The sequence below is a fragment of the Oncorhynchus kisutch genome, linkage group LG4 (genome assembly GCF_002021735.2).
Source record: "Oncorhynchus kisutch isolate 150728-3 linkage group LG4, Okis_V2, whole genome shotgun sequence".
Taxonomy (NCBI): domain Eukaryota; kingdom Metazoa; phylum Chordata; class Actinopteri; order Salmoniformes; family Salmonidae; genus Oncorhynchus; species Oncorhynchus kisutch.
Genome location: NC_034177.2, coordinates 62,812,050 through 62,832,005, shown reverse-complemented (window position 1 = coordinate 62,832,005; position 19,956 = coordinate 62,812,050). Strand labels below are relative to the sequence as shown.

The 19,956-nt window shown below is 42.1% G+C and overlaps 1 protein-coding gene across 2 annotated transcripts in view; it reads left to right on the top strand.

Moving 5' to 3' along the window:
• The window catches only part of LOC109888952 (inositol polyphosphate-5-phosphatase A-like), a 261,099-nt gene that overhangs the window by 215,449 nt on the left and 25,694 nt on the right, over positions 1 to 19,956 (top strand). For both annotated transcript variants that reach the window (XM_031823382.1, XM_031823381.1), the window contains exons 10-11: positions 11,873 to 11,968; positions 12,503 to 12,577. In XM_031823382.1, the coding sequence (XP_031679242.1) occupies positions 11,873 to 11,968; positions 12,503 to 12,577 (171 nt within the window). The remainder of the gene's footprint in view (positions 1 to 11,872; positions 11,969 to 12,502; positions 12,578 to 19,956) is intronic.

Below are 19,956 nucleotides of genomic sequence, written 5' to 3'. Positions count from 1 at the left end.
TTTTGACTTCCCCTAGCCTTATGGACGTGCCAATATGCTTACATATTACAAATGTATCCGCATGTAACCTCCATTCGCTGTTCGAGTGCATGCTACGGATTTTTTTTAAATGTGTGTGTGTGGACTATTCTTAATCAAAAATAATTCCACTTTTGTTATGGTATCCGGTTCTCTCTTTCACACTTCTGTTTTGCTTATAAATGTTTACGCTCCCAATTGGGATGATGTTATTAACAAGCGTAACTCTTTGCCTCCCAATCTAAACTCACACCATTTAGTTTTTGGAGGTGACTTGAATTGTGTGATCCACCCAGTCTTGGCCCATTCAAACCCTGTTTTACCACAAACCCTGACAGATGTCGATCACACTTTATTTTCAAACTCATCAAAGATGCACCGGAGTGTGGCTCATACGGACCGATCTCACGTTTAAATGCAGATGCAAGCAATTTCGCATTTTTTTTAACCTATAATTGAATCCTCTATGACAGACATCATATCAACGGATCAGACATGGTTTATTAAGGGTTGCCACTCCTTTTCTAACATTCAACATCTGCTTAATGTCATACACTCTTCTGCATCTTCGGACGTGCCTGAAGTAGATTATCTCTTTAGATGCGGAGAAGGCATTTGACAGGGTAGAATGGGAATATTTATTCTCTTTTACTGGGAAAATGTGGATTTGGTGCAGACTTCATTTCCTGGGTTCAACTGTTGTACTTATCACCCAAGGCATCAGTACTTACAAACAAACTTCATTCACAGTATTTCCTATTATCAAGGGCCACATGCCAGGGATTTTCCAATGTCCCCTCTGTTATTTGCCCTGGCGATAGATCCCCTTTCTATTATGCTAATTGTCACACGCTCAATACATGGTACCTTCAGATGGGTACTGGAACACAAAGTTTCCTTGTATCCACATGACTTGCTTTTATATATCTCAGACCCTGAAGCATGTGACCCTGAGGTAGTGGACCTACTGTGTAGGTTTGGTGTGTTTTCATGTTATAAATTGAATCTCTCAAGGTGAATATTTTCCCATTTAATGAATTAGCATCACAAATTCCACGGGATACTATTCCATTTCATATGTCCTAGTCTGGCTTTAAATATGTAGGGATCAATATCACCCGTACCTTGTCTTCCCTCCATGATGGGAACTTTATTCCTCTGATTAGCAAATTTAAATTGGACTTTCAGAGATGGAGTATTCTCCATCTGACTTTAGCTGGTTAAAGTGAATTGTGTCAAGATGAGTGTATTACCCAGATTTCTGTGCTTGTTCCAATGTCTCCCTCTTTTTTTTTTTTTTTTTACCAAAGTCTTTTTTCACTTTAGTGCACAAGCTTAAATCTTTTTTTTTATGTGGCAGTTGGGAGTCCAGGAATACCTAAAGCATTCCTCCAGAGAGAACCCACGGAGGACTAGCCCTTTCTAACTGTATGTATTATTACTGGGCAGCGAATATACAAAAGATTGCTTACTGGCTTCGCACCCCAGAAACGACTGCTGTCAAACAGAAGCCAACTCCTGTTTCTCTTCCTCTTTGCCAGCCTTAGTCACTGCCCATCTCCCTCTGTCAGCTTCACGCTTTACATCCAATTGTTGTCAATACTCTTCAAATTTGGACTCGATTCCATCAGCATTTTAAATTCTGTGATCTAACTATTCGAGGTCCTATATGTAATAATCGCCTCGTCCTTCCAGGCAAACTGGATTCAGCTTCCAGGCTGTGGCAGAGGAATGGCATTGCTGAGTTTAATGACTGTTATACTGATGGTACCTTTGCCAATTTCGAAGACCTCACTATCAAATTTGATCTACCACTTTCAAGTTTATTTAGATATTTCCAAATCTGCCGGTTTATTCACACTTAAAGCCCCACCTTTCCAATTCTATCAAGCGAATCGGGTCTGGGTGACCTTTTGAAAACACCTTTTCAACTAAAGGGACTCGTATCCCATATTATTTAGATAATCATGTCCCTTGATAACCTTTCACTCAATAGAATCCGATCTGAGTGGGGAAAGGATCTTGGTGGAGAGATCACTGATGAATGGTGCCTTACTTTGGGTAAATGGAAGCTCCTCTTGTGCCCGGCTCAGCCTGATACAGTTTAAGGTACTTAACCGTATCCATTTCATTCATGCCAAATTGTCCAAATTCTACTCAAGTATTGATGGTACATGTGACAGGTCTTAAAGCTCCTTGGCGGAGTTGACCCACATGTTCTGGTCCTGTCCCCATCTGGCAGATTATTGGTCCACTATATTTCAAACCCTTTCTGAAGCATGTGATATAAAGTTGCAGCCTAGTGCAGAAATTGCTGTTTTTGTGGTGCCAAACAACAATCCTTCTCTGACAAATAGACCGCTAGATGCCATTGCCTTTGCATCTCTGTTAGCCCGCAGAAGGATTTTATTGGATTGGAAATCTATCAATCCTCCCATAGCCTCTCTTTGGCTCAAAGATCTGATGCTCTTCCTAAAATTAGAAAAAAAATGAAGTATACTATTCAAGAGTCAACCAACTCATTTTATTCCACCTGGGACCCGACGATATCCTATTTTGAACAGCTCCAAACACTTTCTCCAGATGAGTACTCTTTTTTTTCCTTCTTTTTTAAAATCTTTATTTAACTAGGCAAGTCAGTTAAGAACAAATTCTTATTTTCAATGACGGCCTTGGAACAGTGGGTTAACTGCCTTGTTCAGGTGCAGAACGACTCTTGGCCCAGACCCCTTGAGATTACTGCTATATAGGCCTATAAGAACACCTAATCACCTGCAATTGTTAGGCTATTACATGCTTTCTTGTGTTGAAGTAACATTGGTGTATACGTTTTGGTTTTCTAACATGTAACTCAATGACTTTCCCTTTTTTTGAATGTGTTTGGAGGCATTCTGGGGGGGGGGACAATGTCTTTATATTTGATCTTTCATTCATTGTGAATAAAAATATGATCTAAAAAAATATAGTTTTAAATCCACACACATGCACTGTATTAGTAGGCTATATGTAAAGACCAGATTCAATTAAGAGTAGTATGATGGGTGAGAATATTATCAAGTGCTTGTCAAATTGTGAGAGACTAAAGTGTGTGCAGCCTGCAAAAGAAACAGAGCAGAGCTCATGCCCTTTCATGCAGCCTTAGAATGTATAAAACAGCTAAACATATAGCCTAATGTTTGTATCACAACTACAATTGTATAAATAATTAAACATATTACTGTAGTTGTACCTGTTTATTTGAACTGCTCAACACAGAATAGCCGCATGTGCGAACTCCCTCAAATCGTTTGGAGAAAATATCCAGTGTATTTTATTCATGTTCAATTGTATTCTTCAAACTATAAAATAATGCCACGGAATTCCAAGCAACTGTTGTCTGCTAAATGAACTAGTGTAGCCCACAGCCATATGGCATAGCCAGATCAGGGCCTAACATAAGGACAAGTCAGAGTATGTAGTCCATTTCAGAAGAACAGAATAGCATTTTCTTCATATCATGCTTCTTCAGACCTGTCTAAAATAAATAATGGATTTATTGCGAAGGTGTAGGTTATATTACATGGTTTCATTAGACTTTTTAATATGTAGATGTTCCAAAAGTCTGCATCAGTGGCTTGTAGGCTATGCGTGAAAGCCAGGAGATGCTAAATGTGTTTATCTTGATTAACGGTCAATTATCATGAGACCGGCAGTTATTTGCATGACAATTACCGTCTGACAAAATGTTATGACCGCCACAGACCAATTCCTGAGGGGCTTTCTTGAAGATCTACGGAAAGACTTGAAAATGGCTGTCTAGTAATGATCAACAACCAACTTGACGGAGCTTGAAGAATTAAAAAAAAAAAGAACGTGTAAATATTGTACAGTCTAGGTGTGCAAAGCTCTTGGAGACGTACCCAGAGGACTCACAGCTGTAATCACCGTCAAAGGTGTTTCTAACATGTATTGACTCAGGGGTGTAAATACTTATGTTAATGAGTTATGTTAATTATGTTAATGAGTTATTTCTGTATTAAATGTTAAATTCGTTTGCAAACATTTCTAAAAACATGTTTTCACTTTGTCATTATGGGGTATTGTATCCATTTTAAATTCATGGCTATAACAGAACAACATGTGGAATAAGACAAGGGGTGTGAACACTTTCTGAAGACAGACACTGTATGTGAGTAAGTACAACTCCCAATAATGCTTAGTAAGTGTATAGGATCTGTAATGGCCACAAAGCTGCATCGTTGTGTAGGGTTTTTACGTTGTACCACAGGGTTAATCATCAGTTTTTTAAAAATTGTTTTTCATTGGGAGGTTAGTTTTTCTTCTGAGATGTTAAAAAGTATTCATTGCACAAACATTGATGTCCACTCTGCTGTTTATGGTCTGTTTGGAACCAAAACTTGCATCGAGCAACATTCAAATCAAGCATTATCCCAGTAAGAAAGGCCAGCTGTTGAAGCGTTTGACTGTAGGAGAGTAACTTATGTGCGTTAAACAGTCTTGTGGACATCTGCCGGGATTGGTTTCAAACTGCTGACTTAGTGTCAGAGAGGAGGTGGGCTGGCCAGGGTTTTCACATTAAATCTTTCATTAGGCTCTCTTTGTACAGGTGGCAGTAATGTGGCAGGAGCCTGGCCTGAGACAATGACCCCTCTTACTTTGCCTAATACGCTGAGGAGTGCCGAACCTCCTTTACTGCCACTACTTCATACACACACACAATGAAGCATCTGGTGGCCTTTTCCCGTTGAGAAGTCTTTCTTCGGACATTGTGTTGGTAAAATGTGTGTGTGATTAGGAGCTTTTGTCTGGTTCTTTGCCTTAACATGTATGTATGTGTATGTGTGAAAGTTTGGTAAAGTTGGATATTTAGCTATTTATGTGTGATGGGGGTGGAGGGGGGGGGGCAACTGCCTGTGTGCATGCTCCCAGCTCAGCTGGGTGTGTCTACTCTGGAACCCCCAGCAGGGTGAGGTTGGCGGGGTCAAAGTGATGAATTTTTATGGGTCTGTTCCCTGTGTTTCAGCCCTGTCCCTTTCTCTATGCTCTGCATTGCCTCTTAAAAACAACCATGCAGGGCAATTTGTCCTGCAGGGCCCTGGAGAATGGGCGAGCAGAGACGTTATATACCATGGGGCAAAACACACTCATGCGCACACACACACATTCACCCCCACCCCAGCATCATGTTGTCCTGAATGATTTGTGGCCTGTCCATTATGCTTCAGAAAGGACAAATACATTCGACAGGTCCCTGAAGTTAGCACAGGGGCAATAATGGCACCCCTCCCAATGCCACCTATTGTTTTAGAGAAGTTTCCCAGATGTTATAATGCACAAGATAAATAGTGCACATTATCGTTACCTCGCGCGCCCCTTTTACCCCGCCTCATTTGAGATGGGGCGTTTCACACTAGGAGACCCCCCCCCCCCCCCCCAGTGTGGCCTGCTATCTCACAGAACTTCAGCTCTCACACTCTGGGGCTCATGGGAAGCCATGCAAGTGTTTGTGTGTGTCTGTGTATGTGGGTATCAGTGTCTGTGGTGGGGGATGTTAAGGCAATGCAGTGAAAAGGGTCCACCATTCTTCCGACCAGAAAGACGTTGATGCATGGTCCTGACTAACCTCTAACCTGGTGTGAGTCTGGGTCAGAAATAGGGTAACAGTGAGGGTAGCAGGGTAAAGCCACAGTCAGGACTCATAATAAAGAGTCTCAGGGAAGGAGTGCTGATCTCTGATCAAGTCCCCCTGTCCTGTCCATGTTATCATTATGGTCTAAAAGGCTAAACTGATCCTCCTGATCCTTCTACTCCTACTGAGACGCTTTATGAATACTGAAAAAGATCTGTGACTACACCCACCCCCCCATGTTAAATCCCCCCTCCTAGTTCTTCATCCATGGCATTGGTGAATCCACTATGTTTTAGTGGGATTAATGAGCAACCCGGAGGGAGAGAGTGTGGAGCTCTCTGGTTGAACTCCAGGCAGGTCAGGTGGAGTGGTGGGGTGGGGGTCAGCCCTTATTTAGAGGCTCCCTGGGTAATGGGTGGTGAGTGGGGAGGAGAGGGTATATTTGTTTTTGCCCACTTTGGATCCGAGCGCATCACCATTTGGGAAGATGTCTCAATCATGCATGCAGGGCAGAATGATGAGGGGAGGAGGAGAGAAGAGAGGAGGAGAGCGCTCAGCTAAACCTGCCAGCCGCTGGCACCACTCGAGCGGGTTGGCAAGTCCCCTCGCGCAGCGGTGAGAAAATAATGGCACGCCATGACAATACCACCTCCCCTGGTGACACAAAGGCCAGCCCTGCCCTGTCCCCCCTTGGCGTAATGGAGAGTGATCTCTTTAAGTAACGGCGGCCCAGCGGTCATACTCCAACTCCCTGTCCCGTCTCCCTCATCAAAAATAGAGATTTAATCGCCGAAGCTCTAAACACACTCAATGGGTTATTTTTGGGGTGGAATGTCGGTGACGGGAGAGTGAACAATAGGCATGTGAAATGATTTGATAGGATTAGGGTTCCAAAGGCAGGCTGTGTTACTGGAAACCTTTGAAGTTCCTTCAAGGATTTTCTGTAATATATCCCAAGACATTTAGTGGCACTTTTGGGTCCTTCAGATTATCACAGGTTTCTGAAATAATGTCTGGCCCTCTATGTGGCCTTATCACATGCAAAATATATGTAATAATTGAATAAGATGATTTAAAACATAAAATGACAAAGCTGTAAAACATTATCCTAAATATAAACCATCAACTTAGTGAATACCATTGGTGTTTAATATGAGGGTTTCAGCATGAAATATCCTTCTATATATGTTTTTTTTACAAACATATTTATTTGAATATGTCTATATATTTGTTGTCAATGTTTTGGCGTCAAACTGGTGGAAGTTATGAAAAAGTAGTTAGTTGGAAGAGTTGTGGAGTTCATTGAAAATAATGCCATTGTTGATTAGATGCTATTTTCATTAATTAGGCTATTGAACTATATGGCTATTGAACTATATGGCTATTGAACCATGGGACAATATGGACACAAATATAATAAATAGATACTTATGCAATGTGAATACTTTTTTTTTAATTACTGAAGTGTAAATTACCAAAGTTACGATAGATTGCTCTAGATTTCTTCTGTTAATTACCTAAATTACTTTACCAAAAGTAAATTATCGGTATCTTTGCAACTCTAGATGGGAATCACCCAGGGGCTAGGTTGAGTGATGTAAGCGGAGCCCCTGCCCAGGTTCTGTGGCGTAAATCCCATGAAGCCACCCCTGCCCCATTGCCATGCCAGGGCAGGCACCTGGCACACTGCCACACCCATGGACCCCTGGAACCTGACAAGCCATGGACTGGGGCCTGGTGGAGAGGAAATGTATGACCTCAGATACAATTCAATGAAGGGCATGGTGATTAGTTGACCAATTAAATCAGGTGTGCTAGTACTGCAATAGATCTGTGGATTTGCTGTGGTTTAGTCGATTGCGGTTTGGGGAACACTGCCATATCGCAGGCACAGAAATGTGTTATGTATGTGTACGCTTTGTATGGGATGTGCTGAAAGGAAGTTATATCAGGGCAAGAGGGGATACTGGTTTTGAGTACAGTTGGTTTTCTTAGGTGTGAGATTGGTGTGCCGGTTGGCTTGTGGCCAGTTTGAATGAATGGGGGTTGTGTCATGGTTTTGTTGGTTGTGTCAGTGTTGTGTTTGCGTTGGGCTCAGCCAAGCTTCTCCATCTGTTTGCGTGGCTGGATCAGTAGCAGAAGGGGAGTCGGTGCTTTGAAGTGGGACAGATTGCTTTAACCTTGTCTCTAAAGAGAGCAGCTGGAGTAGAGAGGTCTTTTCACCACCCGTTTCCTTCTCGGACACTGATGGGGAAAGGCTATACGGACACACCTGGTGCCCAAATTGATGACGTAGGTTGTGCAGCTGAGAGTCTTGTAGAGACTAATGGATTCGGTTCAGTCAGTAGTCCTGTTGAGCCCTTCCCAGCTAGCTAGTTTATGCTGGCTAGCTGGCAACAACCACAGCATGGCTCTAGTTAAAACTTGTAAAATAAAGTGACATTTAGATGGGCGAGGGAGAATTAACTTGTAGTATTGGTTACCATCTGGATGTCACCGTGACATGCCAATTAGCTAACATAATGACAAGCCGGTACGAATGACCAGTGCAACGGTGTTGTATCGAGGTGCTTGCCAACTTGAGCTGCTTCCCACTGGGCAGCTATATCGCATGTCGCATGTAGTGAAAACGGGGCCAATTTGTTCCATCCTACTTTATTTTATTTTGAGTAGGATAGCAGCCTTATACTCTCCCAAGTACCAACTTCGGCAGACAAGTTTCAAATTCTCGCTGAAGTTTCTAGCCCCAAGCATAAACTAGCTACCTGGAAAGGGCCCATCAGAACGGCTGACTGAACCGAATCCGTTTGTCTCCACTCAACTCTCAGCTGCACGACATACGTCATCAATTTAGGCACAAGGCGTATCCGTGTAGCCTCTCCCACACCAATGAGATTATTCAATTTGAAGCGCAAAGCAAGCGCCATCCCCCAAGATGCACAGGGGCAACCTCTCCTCTAACTCGTCGACAAACAGGCCTCCCCGTCTCCTGTGTTGACCCGAGACCCACAATGCAAAGCTTTTGCCGAGCCGGGGGTTCTCTTTGTATGGGCTGTTAGAGAGACTATTGGCGTTCCCGAAGCAGTGAAGACATCCCTCTGGACAACTCTACATATTTGTTTTCCTTCCAAACTTCTCATTCCTGACAGCTGTCCTGTGTTTTCTTCTTCTTCTCCCTCTTATCCTCATGTACCAAATGAAAAGCCAATTGTTCAACTCAAATGTGTTATGTTAATATCATTTGGGGGGGTCAATGAGAGCGTGTTTAGATGTAATGTGTTATGTTAATATCATTTGGGGGGGGGGGGGGGGGGGGGTCAATAAGAGCGTGTTTAGATGTAATGTGTTATGTTAATATCATTTTGGGGGGGTCAATAAGAGCGTGTTTAGATGTAATGTGTTATGTTAATATCATTTGGGGGGGGGGTCAATAAGAGCATGTTTAGATGTAATGTGTTATGTTAATATCATTTGGGGGGGTCAATAAGAGCGTGTTTAGATGTAATGTGTTATGTTAATATAATTGGGGGGGTCAATAAGAGCGTGTTTAGATGTAATGTGTTATGTTAATATCATTTGGGGGGGGTCAATAAGAGCGTGTTTAGATGTAATGTGTTATGTTAATATCATTTGGGGGGGGTCAATAAGAGCGTGTTTAGATGTAATGTGTTATGTTAATATCATTTGGGGGGGTCAATAAGAGCGTGTTTAGATGTAATGTGTTATGTTAATATCATTTGGGGGGGGTCAATAAGAGCGTGTTTAGATGTAATGTGTTATGTTAATATCATTTGGGGGGGGGGGTCATTAAGAGCGTGTTTAGATGTGTGTTTAAAGACCCAGGCACTTTGATCAGCCCGGCCACTGGCCCTACTTAAAGAGAAAGCTCTGTCCAGGAGCCCGCTTCCTCTTGCCTCCCACGCCCCCTACCCAAGCGGTCACATTACCCAGGGTGCCTCTATAGAAGATGCATGATCCACAGTTAGCGGTGGTGAGCTTGGGTTAATTTTTGGTCAACATCTGTCCTTGTTTTTTCACTCAAGGATTAAAAAAAATAATAATAATTTCCTCTTACGTCTGAGAAAGCACCTGGGCTCTCTTGGCAGTCCCGTCTTGCACGGATCTAGAAGACTTAAGCAGTGGCATGATGGGGTTCTCATTTACCCTGCCTCTTTGTTAGGTTAGGGGGGTATCTCATGACGAAGGTCCCTGCATGGGCCGACGGGTTGGTGGGCCGGGCTGAATTATACAAGGGATGTGGTGATGGAGTTTTAGAGGGACGAGGAGGGGGAGGTTGTTTTTCACGGAGGCATCCCCGGACGACAGGAACGCACTGTGATCAATGGTGTGCAATCAGCCGCCTCTGACTCCCATGACACACTGATCAGTCTTAGTCAATGAACACATGAATGAATGAATCAATCACATGTCAGGCCTGGCCACCGAACTGCTTAACCTGAACAACTGTGAGGACAGACCACCACCATACTGCTGGGTGTGTAGAGGACCCAGATTTGTAAAGTAGGCACGCTATTCTGAAAAACTGAGTTGATTCTCAAAAATTATTACACTCAGATTGACTGGTTTTCCCTGAAATTGTATAGTTTCACTAAAATGTAGACCAAGTGAAATCATTTCCCCACAATACACGACACTGTGTCATTGTCGTTTTTGTCTTGTTGAGCTTTCAGTTCAGAGTCAGAAACAGTTGGCATAGGGTGTGACACAGAAAAGCTACATCATTGTGGACCAATGAGCCTCTAGGCTCTTAGAAGAAATTAACATAAACAACTGTGTGCTTGCTTGCGCAGGTATGCTTTTGACTTGTGACGGGGACATATTCAGGTATAGTGAAGCAACATTGATCCTTGTGCACAAATAACAGATTTCTTGGTCGAGGCCAACGCTTACTGGATTACAGAAATCATTTGAACATGAATGGAGAGGCCATTTCTGTTCTTGAAATATCTGGGGGGGTTTTGTCCAATAAGCTGTGTGGGTTTCTGGCAGTGCTGCTGGCTCTGAAGTGGCCAGGGATTTCTGCTTGGCTGGGTTTTGGATTTGCAAAGCTGACAGAAGGGCTTCGGTTGGGAAAGAACAAGAGGGCCCAACGCTGCTACCAATTCACTAACTTGAAAGGCTCATTTGAATAAGATAACTTATTAACATGTTCTATTTTTTTTTATCTTGTTCAACTGTCCTCATGGCTGCGTTTTGTTTTCTGATTTGCTCAATTTCGATAAGTTGTGAAGTCGTTCTAAAAAAAAAAAAACACTTAAACGATAAAGAACGTCAAAAGTCGCCAATTTTGCGTTTTTCGTAATAATCGTAGAAGTGGATGAAAAATGAAATGTTTCGGATTATCTCTTGCTGGTGTGGCTACAATGACTTTTTACAGGGAAAGTATCTCTGCCTTGCCCTTCTCCAGCTCCTTCTTTGGCCTATTCATTGCACAAAGCTGCTTAAGCACACTTAAGCGCATTAGCATTTGGATGGCAGGGGACCATATTGACCCTGCATTTGGAGGGCCTAAATGAGTGAAAGATGGAGCGATTTGTTAGGGCTTTAGAAACCAGCTTTAGGGGGGAACTGGGGAGGGTTGTTCCACTTTCACTTACTGCTGGGTGTTTGTTCTAATCTGGTGTGCCATTTTGGGCAAGCAGGACTGATTTGTGACATTTCCGTCTAAAGGCCCTTTTTCTGCCCGTTATATTGGCTTGACCTGATTAACTAATCTGTGCTTTGAATTTCAATCAGACCGCTGTCCCTGCAGTGTGGTATGGGAACCACTGGCTGAGGGATTACCTCATTCAACTGTCTTCAAACACAGATGGTTGAATGTTTAACTAATTGTTAAAGGAGTCCACAAAGGAGAATTTAACCATCCACACGGTCCACAGGGTCAAGACATAGCACAGAATAAAGAGGGGGACAGTAAGATGGGGATTTTTTTTTTGGGGGGGGGGGGTTCTTCAAAAATCCTTCTAATGCATAGTGGTGTTTATGTGTTGTGTGTGTGGACTGTGGAATGGCCATTAGTAATGATACGGTATAGCCCTCTGTACACACACACGCAGAGAGAGATCCTGTGTTTTACCCTTTGACACCATACGTTTACCCTTTGATACATGGTTACATTTGTTTTGTCCACGGTATGATATACTGTTCCATCCTATGAGATGTAGGGAATACTGGCACTAACCCCCCCCCCCCTTCCTTCTACAGAGTCTGTGTTCCACTGCCACCATGCAGACGGACAGAGTAGGTGACACCAATGAAGTCGAGAAGCTAATATACAGAGAATCAGAGAACGATCGCAAGGTATGCTACAGCATTGATGTTGGTTCATAAGAAGATGTAAATGCACTGTGTCCACACAATACCTGACATTTTTCACGTTTTATCAGAATTACTAATGTACATCACCTCACCTGAACACGGAATAGCTTATTTGTAATGTGCCTTTTATAAAGAAAGAAATTACTCTTTCACACAAACTTTCCCAATGAATCTACAGGCCATCCTAATGCCTGATACACGCTATAGAGCTGACCCTAACCCGACATGACACAGTTGAAGATATTTTCATTTCACATTGTCCTTTCCAGCAACTATGGTGTATGCATAACAAGGCCAGCCGGCTTTGCTCGGTTTGGCCCTATAGTGAGAATCCGGCATAAGTGAACAGGTGGAATAATAGTATTCAACACTTCAGACAGAATGAATGCTGCTCCCAACACCACAGCACATTACCCTTCATTCAATTAATTAAAGCTCTAATTATAAAGTGCTGGTTCAGATGAGGGTCGCTATTAATCAGTCCACTATTCTCCTACCCTCTTCTGCCCCTTTTAGGTTGTACTTCAACTTGAAAAGAAGCTTTTTAATTATATCAACCAGGACGTTTTCCGGGAAAACAATGGGGCTCTGGTAAGACATACATTTTGTTTTAGAACTTTGGAAGGTTTATTCAATAAAAATGTTTATTGAGGTGCTTTAAGACATTCAGATGGGAGTTGGGACATTCAAAGTGACAGGAATGTGCAACGTTTACTACATGTTGTCGTCTTTAGACAGAGGCCAAAATTCACTGTGAAACAAGTAAGTGAAAGTCACTGATGCGGAACTTTTTATTTTAAATTTTATTTTTCTGTTGCAAAAATGCTTTTAAATGTTTTCCATTTTCCACATTTTCTTATCATCCTGACACCTCCTATTGAGAAACAGCTATACACTGAGTGTATGTGTGTGTGTTCGTGCAATTGGACACATGTAACACTGTATAACAGGCAATTGGACACATGTTAGCCAATGTAACACACATCAGGACTCCTCATGACCATCTCATTATAATAGCCAATAATCCATGTGAAACATAGGACTCTTCAAGTAGTCTGTCTGTTTGTGTGTATGCTGTACATACTGTGAGTGTATGTGGGGCTGTATGTCTGTGTCTCTGTGTCGGTATGTGTGTGTTTATGTGGTGTGTGTTTGTGCCCCAGGATGCCCCCACTTTCCTCTCCCCCCTCCCCTGCAGGGCTCGGCAAGATAAATGGCGTAATGGGGCGTCAGAGATAATCTGATGGTCATAGTCTAGTTAAACACACAGTGTTATGATCCTTATAAAACAAACTACCTTTCCAAAAGGATAAATGTTCCCCCTGCACGCCTCCTCAGAGGAAAAATAAATCCATTGCGTCCTTCATCAACTACTAGGCTTGACAGAAATGTAATTCGAGGCACCTCTCAAAAATAATTATTATATTTTGAGAGGAGCAATCATTGGTCGGGACATGATTGAATGTGTCCATGCCTATTGATTTTTGCTATGATTAATAGTTTTGTTTAGTCGATATTCCCATCGAAATTGTATAATTAATTATCCCCGCTGCTGTCAGGCCGGGACGATGGAGAGCCCTGATAAGTATTTGGGAAGATTACCTTTTCCGGGAGTCGTGGCGTCAAGGGACACAGGGTCTTGCTCCTCGGCGGAGGTAGAGGGAGCGGGAGTGGGCAGGGGCGGATCTATGTTCCCGGGAACCAGGATTCTGTGCAGACACATGCCCCCCTCCTCTCCACTACCTCCTATTTATCCAGTAGCGTATCTTCCATCCTGTAGCCCTCCTCTCTCCCCTCTTCATCATTGATTTTGTTTCAGTGCCTCTTTATTGTAACTTTATCAGTGTGGTGTCGGCAGACGGCTGGGAAGAAGGAGGGGTAAAGGGAGGGGGGTCCTGTTTCGAGTGATGAACTTTTCTGTCAGGGCCGCTCCTCATTGTCATGCTCCCTGCATGCTGGCAACATTACTCAAGCCGCAAGTTTTCCAGATGAAGTAAATAAATATATAAATAAAGACCCATCCCCTCCCAGGCTAAACTTCTTCAATATTTTACCTGTCAGTGCTCTTAAGTGGTAATACAGCAGCGTGCTAAATAAAATGTGACCTTAGCTAGGAAGATAAACACAGAAGGCCAGGGAGAATGGGCTTCTATGCTGTCTCTTATACCTGAATGCCTCGCTACATTGAATAGCTTATTGTGCTTTTGCTAGTATTGATCAGTTCCTCAGTCTGATCATGATGTATGTAGCATATATATTATATACAGTGCCTTGCGAAAGTATTCAGACCCCTTGGATTTGTTGACATTTTATTGTGTTACAAAGTGGGATTAATATTGATTTAATTGTCCTTTTTTTGTCAACGGTTTATACAAAATACTCTGTCAAATTGATAGGAAAATATATTTTTTTATTAATAACAATGAAAAAACTAAAATATAGTCATTGCGTAAGTATTCAGCTCCCTGAGTCAATGCATATTAGAAACCCCTTTGGCATTGATTACAGCTGAGTCTTCTTGGGTAGGTTTCAGGCTTTGCACACCTAGATTGTGCAATACGTGCCCATTATTATTTTTCAAAGTTCTTCAAGCTCTATCAAAACTTTTGGAATCATAGCTAGACATCAATTTTCAAGTCTTGCCATAGCTTTTCAAGCAGATTTAAGTCAAAACAGTAACTTTGAATATTCACTGTCTTCTTGGTAAGCAACTTCTGTGTACCGTTGAAGTAGGAAGTTGACATACACCTTACTCAAATACATTTAAACTCAGTTTTCACAATTCCTGACATTTAATCCTAGTAAAAATTCCCTGTCTTAGGTCAGTTAGGATCACCACTTTATTTTAAGAATGTGAAATGTCAGAATAATAGTAGAGAGAATTACTTATTTCAGCTTTTATTTCTTTCATCGCATTCCCAGTGGGTTAGAAGTTTACATAACCTCAATTAGTATTTTGTAGCATTGCTTTTAAATTGTTTAACTTGGGTCAAACGTTTCGGGTAGCCTTCCACAAGCCTCTCACAATAAGTTCGGTGAATTTTGGCCCATTCCTCCTGACAGAGCTGGTGTAACTGAGTCAGGTTTGTAGGCCTCCTTGCTCGCACACACTTCTTCAGTTCTGCCCACACATTTTCTATAGGATTGAGGTCAGGGCTTTGTGTAGGCCACTCCTATACCTTGACTTTGTTGTCCTTAAGCCATTTTGCCACAACTTTGGAAGTATGCTTGTGGTCATTGTCCATTTGGAAGACCCATTTGCGACCAAGCTTTAACTTCCTGACTGATTTCTTGAAATGTTGCTTCAATATATCCATATGTTCAATATATGTTCCTCCCTCATGATGCCATCTATTTTGTGACGTGCACCAGTCCCTCCTGCAGCAAAGCACCCCCACAACATGATGCTGCCACCCCCGTGCTTCACGCTTGGGATAGAGTTCTTCGGCTTGCAAGCCTCCCCCTTTTTCCTCCAAACATAACGATGGTCATTATGGCCAAACAGTTCTATTTTAGTTTCATCCGACCAGAGGACATTTCTCCATAAAGTATGATCTTTGTCCCCATGTGCAGTTGCAAACTGTAGTCTGGCTTTTTTATGGCGGTTTTGGAGCAGTGGCTTCTTCCTTGCTGTGCGGCCTTTCAGGTTATGTCGATATAGGACTCGTTTTACTGTGGATATAGATACTTTTGTACCTGTTTCCTCCAGCATATGTAAACTTCCGACTTCAACTGTATATAACATAGGTACATGACGTAAAATGTTGCTCTATACGTGCAACACAGCATTCTTAAACTAGCCCACAATATCTGCTGTGTGGATCGAGCAGTCAACATACTATGGAACGCCGTTTGGATTTTTGCGTGTCAAAAAAGATACAGTAGCACTGTCAAAGCTGTACAAAAAAGTATTGATTTATGATTTAGGAATCCTTGTGAAAAAGACAATGATTTAGGAATCCTTGTGAATAAGTATTATCTAGGTTGCCACTTGTTGTTCGCCTATTGAAATTGAACATCACTTCATGAAAATAAATACTCAGCAACTTAACCCTGTTGCCCAAAGTTAACATTATAAGCAGCCAGCTAGCTTCATCTGGCTAGTTAGGCTCGACCGCACCGGGTTATGTGTTGTGAAGCTAGCCACAATAAGGTTTAGGCACAATTTTTAGTTTGCCTTCAAAATAAAAGTATGTCATTGACAGTAATGCAAATAGTAGAATTATGCCACACTTTTATTTTTAAGGCTAACCGCAAAGTCCACTATTGTGGCTAATCCTTATTGTGGCTAGCTTCACATAAATGGGTCCGACCACCATTAATCAAATAAGAACTCTCTCATAAATTAGGGTTATTTTACATGATGACACCTAGATATATAGTTAGCTACTGAAACAGATGTTGTGTTATTTGACGTGTACTTTTTTGACACGCAAAGACCCAAACGGCCGCTCCATAGAAATCCTGGTTGAGAATGAAACGACTGAACAAATGAACATGAAACAGCACAGCAAGTAAGTGAAAGAAATAGGTTTCGATTATGTTTTACTGGTAATGTGGACATACGTAAATACCAACAAAATAACTGTTTGTCAGTGTGGTGTGTGTAACCTTTATTTAACTAGGCAAGTCAGAACAAATTCATATTCACATTGACGGCCTGGACGACGCGAACTGATTGTGTGCCGAACTATGGGTCTCCCAATCACGGCCAGGTGTGATACTTCCTGGATTCGAATAAGGAACTGTAGTGACGCCTCTTGCACTGAGATGCAGTGCCTTAGACCGCTGCGTCTATGTGTGTGTGTTAATTAACTATTTAACTGTACTAGAATGCTTAAAAGGCTGTTAAAATTGTAAATGTCGGTATCGGTATGTTTTTTGGGGCAAGGAAAATATTGGATATCGGTATCGGACAAAAATGTCATATTGTGCATCACTAGCAGATACCCGTAGACTTTCAGTCATTGTGCTAACGCTAGTTAGCAATTGTGCTAGCACTAGTTAGAAACTTGGTTCAAACTGCACGCAGGCGCAAAAGCGTGATTCATCACTCCAGAGAATGGGTTTCCATTGCTCCACAGTCCAATGTCGTACCTCCAACAATAATGGTCTTGGGTTGTTTTTCATGGTTCGGGCTAGGCCCCTTAGTTCCTGTGAAGGAAATCTTACAGCATACAATGACATTCGAGATGAATTTGTGCTTCCAACTTTGTGGCAACAGTTTGGGACGGCCCTTTCCTGTTTTAGCATGACAATGCCCCGTGCACAAAGCGAGGTCCATGCAGAAATGGTTCACTGAGATCTGTGTGGAAGAACATGACTGGCCTGCGCAGACCCCTGACCTCAACCCCATCGAACACCTTTGGGATGAATTTGAACTCCGACTACGAGCCAGGCATAATCGCCCAACATCAGTGCCCTACCCAGGGACGCAAACTAGTCACCGAGTTTTGAATCCAAAATAGGTGACCTATGTGACTTGTGTAGATTCGATGAGAAAAGTTTTTTGGGGGGTGTTTGGATCACTACTGGCAGTATGCGAACAAGTGATGCGCGTTTGGAGCAATACTGGCTGTATCCAAGGCTCAGCCAATCGTTCACATAACAACAGAATGCAGCACGCGACTGAAGAGACAACCAATTTGCTAGTTACAGCATCAGCACACACTCTGGAAAGACAGCAGAGAGTGGAAAGGCAGTTTGTCAGTGGGGTGGCAGGTAGCCTAGTGTTTAGACTTGGACTTGTAACCGAAAGGTTGCAAGATCGAATCCCCGAGCTGACAAGGTAAACATTTCTCGTTCTGCCCCTGAGCAAGGTAGTTAACCCACTAGGCTGTAATTGAAAATAAGAATTTGTTCTTAACTGACTTGTCTAGTTAAATTTAGGTAATATAAAAAACAGTAACGAAGAGGTAGGTGAGAAGCCTGACCACAGAGACATGGGGTGAGAAGGTGATGAAGTGTACTTCATGAGCAGTAACCGAAAAACAACTGGCATTTGGAAAGTTTGAGGTGAGGGAGAAAGTGTGGTGGAACAACTATTGTTAGCATTTTTAAGTAATGTTATCTTGCTAGCTGGATCAAATTCTCCATTAGCTAGCCAGAGAGATGTTGAGCAACATTAGCCAATTTAACTGATCAAATAATTGTGTTTATGATGTGAAAAAGTGCTGGCTGATAAAGTCACAGCTAACGTTAGCTAGCTAATGTTACAACATCAGATGAGCTTACGTAGTAACCTAACCAATTCGCTACAGTATTAACTGGTATACAACTCCTTGCTGTTCCTCAAGTTATAACCCGTCTTACTGGACCCTGGCAATCTGTGTGAAATGTTAACAAATTAATGAACTAACTACTATCTGTGAACTAATGTTTTCCCTCTACAGTATGTGGTTAATTTTCGGGAAATGAGAGAATTAGGTGAAAATGAGGCATTGCTTGTTAAACAAGTGGATTCAGGGATCAAGTGTAGCTGGAGCTGGACCTGGCTTAAACTGGATGCCACTATGGAGGTGAAAGGAACACCACACACTTTCTCACTACTTCAATACAGTGGATAAAAAAGGGTATGCCAGGTGTACTCTCTGCCTGAAAAAGATCAGTTATGCCAAGTAAAGGTATCATGCTCTGGTACATTGTAGAATAGATGTCCACAGGCAGAAAGTGTACAGTGTAATAATGTGCAGTGTAGCCCAAAAATATTGCTTTTGTTGTGTTGAACTCGACAGTAACACTTGTGTGTGAGTTCGGGGGATTATTACATGTTTTACTCAGTGAATGTTATTTTTGCACACATGTAGCCTTGTCTACTATAGTGACCACTAATAGAGCAAAAATAGAATGCCTGTTTGTTTCATTCTATTTTTACTTTAAGATGTTTTTCTCCCAATATTTAGATGTGTGTGGTCACAAGCGTTCTATTATAAAAACTGTCATGGCTAACTGCGATATTAGTGTATTGTATTTTTTCAAGACTTGAGTGTCATTTGCAGTAAAGTCCAGGCAACAAATAACATTGGATTGCTTTCTTTACATTTTTTAACTGTGAGTTAGGTTCACATTAAACCACTTTTTATTTTACACACAGAGACTGATCATGTAGATCATATTCTTTGTTGTTTAATTAGTTCAAACCTGCATTTCCCCTTGGCAGGGATTTTTTTGCAAAAAAGTGTCACCTTTTTTGGCCCTCACCAGTTTGGATCCCTGCCTACCTCACTAATGCTGTTGTGGCTGAATGGAAGCAGGTCCCCGCAGCAATGTTCCAACATCTAGTGGAAAGCCTTCCCAGGAGAGTGGAGGCTGTTATAGCAGCAAAGGGGGGACCAACTCTATATTAATGCCCATGATTTTGGAATGAGGTTAGGGTTAGCAGGTGTCCACATACTTTTGACCATGTAGTGTATGATAAGAGAGAGTATAATGAGTCTGTAGCCTCTAGCCTGCTGGCTGTATTTGTTTGGGTTGACCCTCTCAAGGCGGTCGGCTATTCCCTGTCAGCGACAGTTTATCGTTTCCACAACAAATAATGAAGATCTCATAAAACGAAGAAAAAATATGGCCCTGCAATGACAGCCAAGTGTGTGGCTTAAAAATAAAATTAAATGACCTTTCACCTCTGTGTTTATTGATGGCTTTTAATGGCAGCAGGTGTTGTCAGAGGGATAGTTTGACATGTTGTAAATCATTGCACAATTATGGGCTTGGACAACCACAAGCTGGGTTAGAGGGACAGTCAGCCCAGATACCTTTTATTCCCTCTGTCCCTTCAACTTCTCCCTCTTATAACAATCACAGCTACGGTGATTTAGGTGTGTGTTGCTCATTCAGGCGAAGTAAGAAATATGAACACTGAACTTGTTTAGGGGGGGCACTTCCTCATCTTTCTCCTTGTCTATGATATTGCCTGAGCCATATCAGCTAGCAGCCCTCTCCAAGGTCATTTCAAGCTGACAAACTACTCC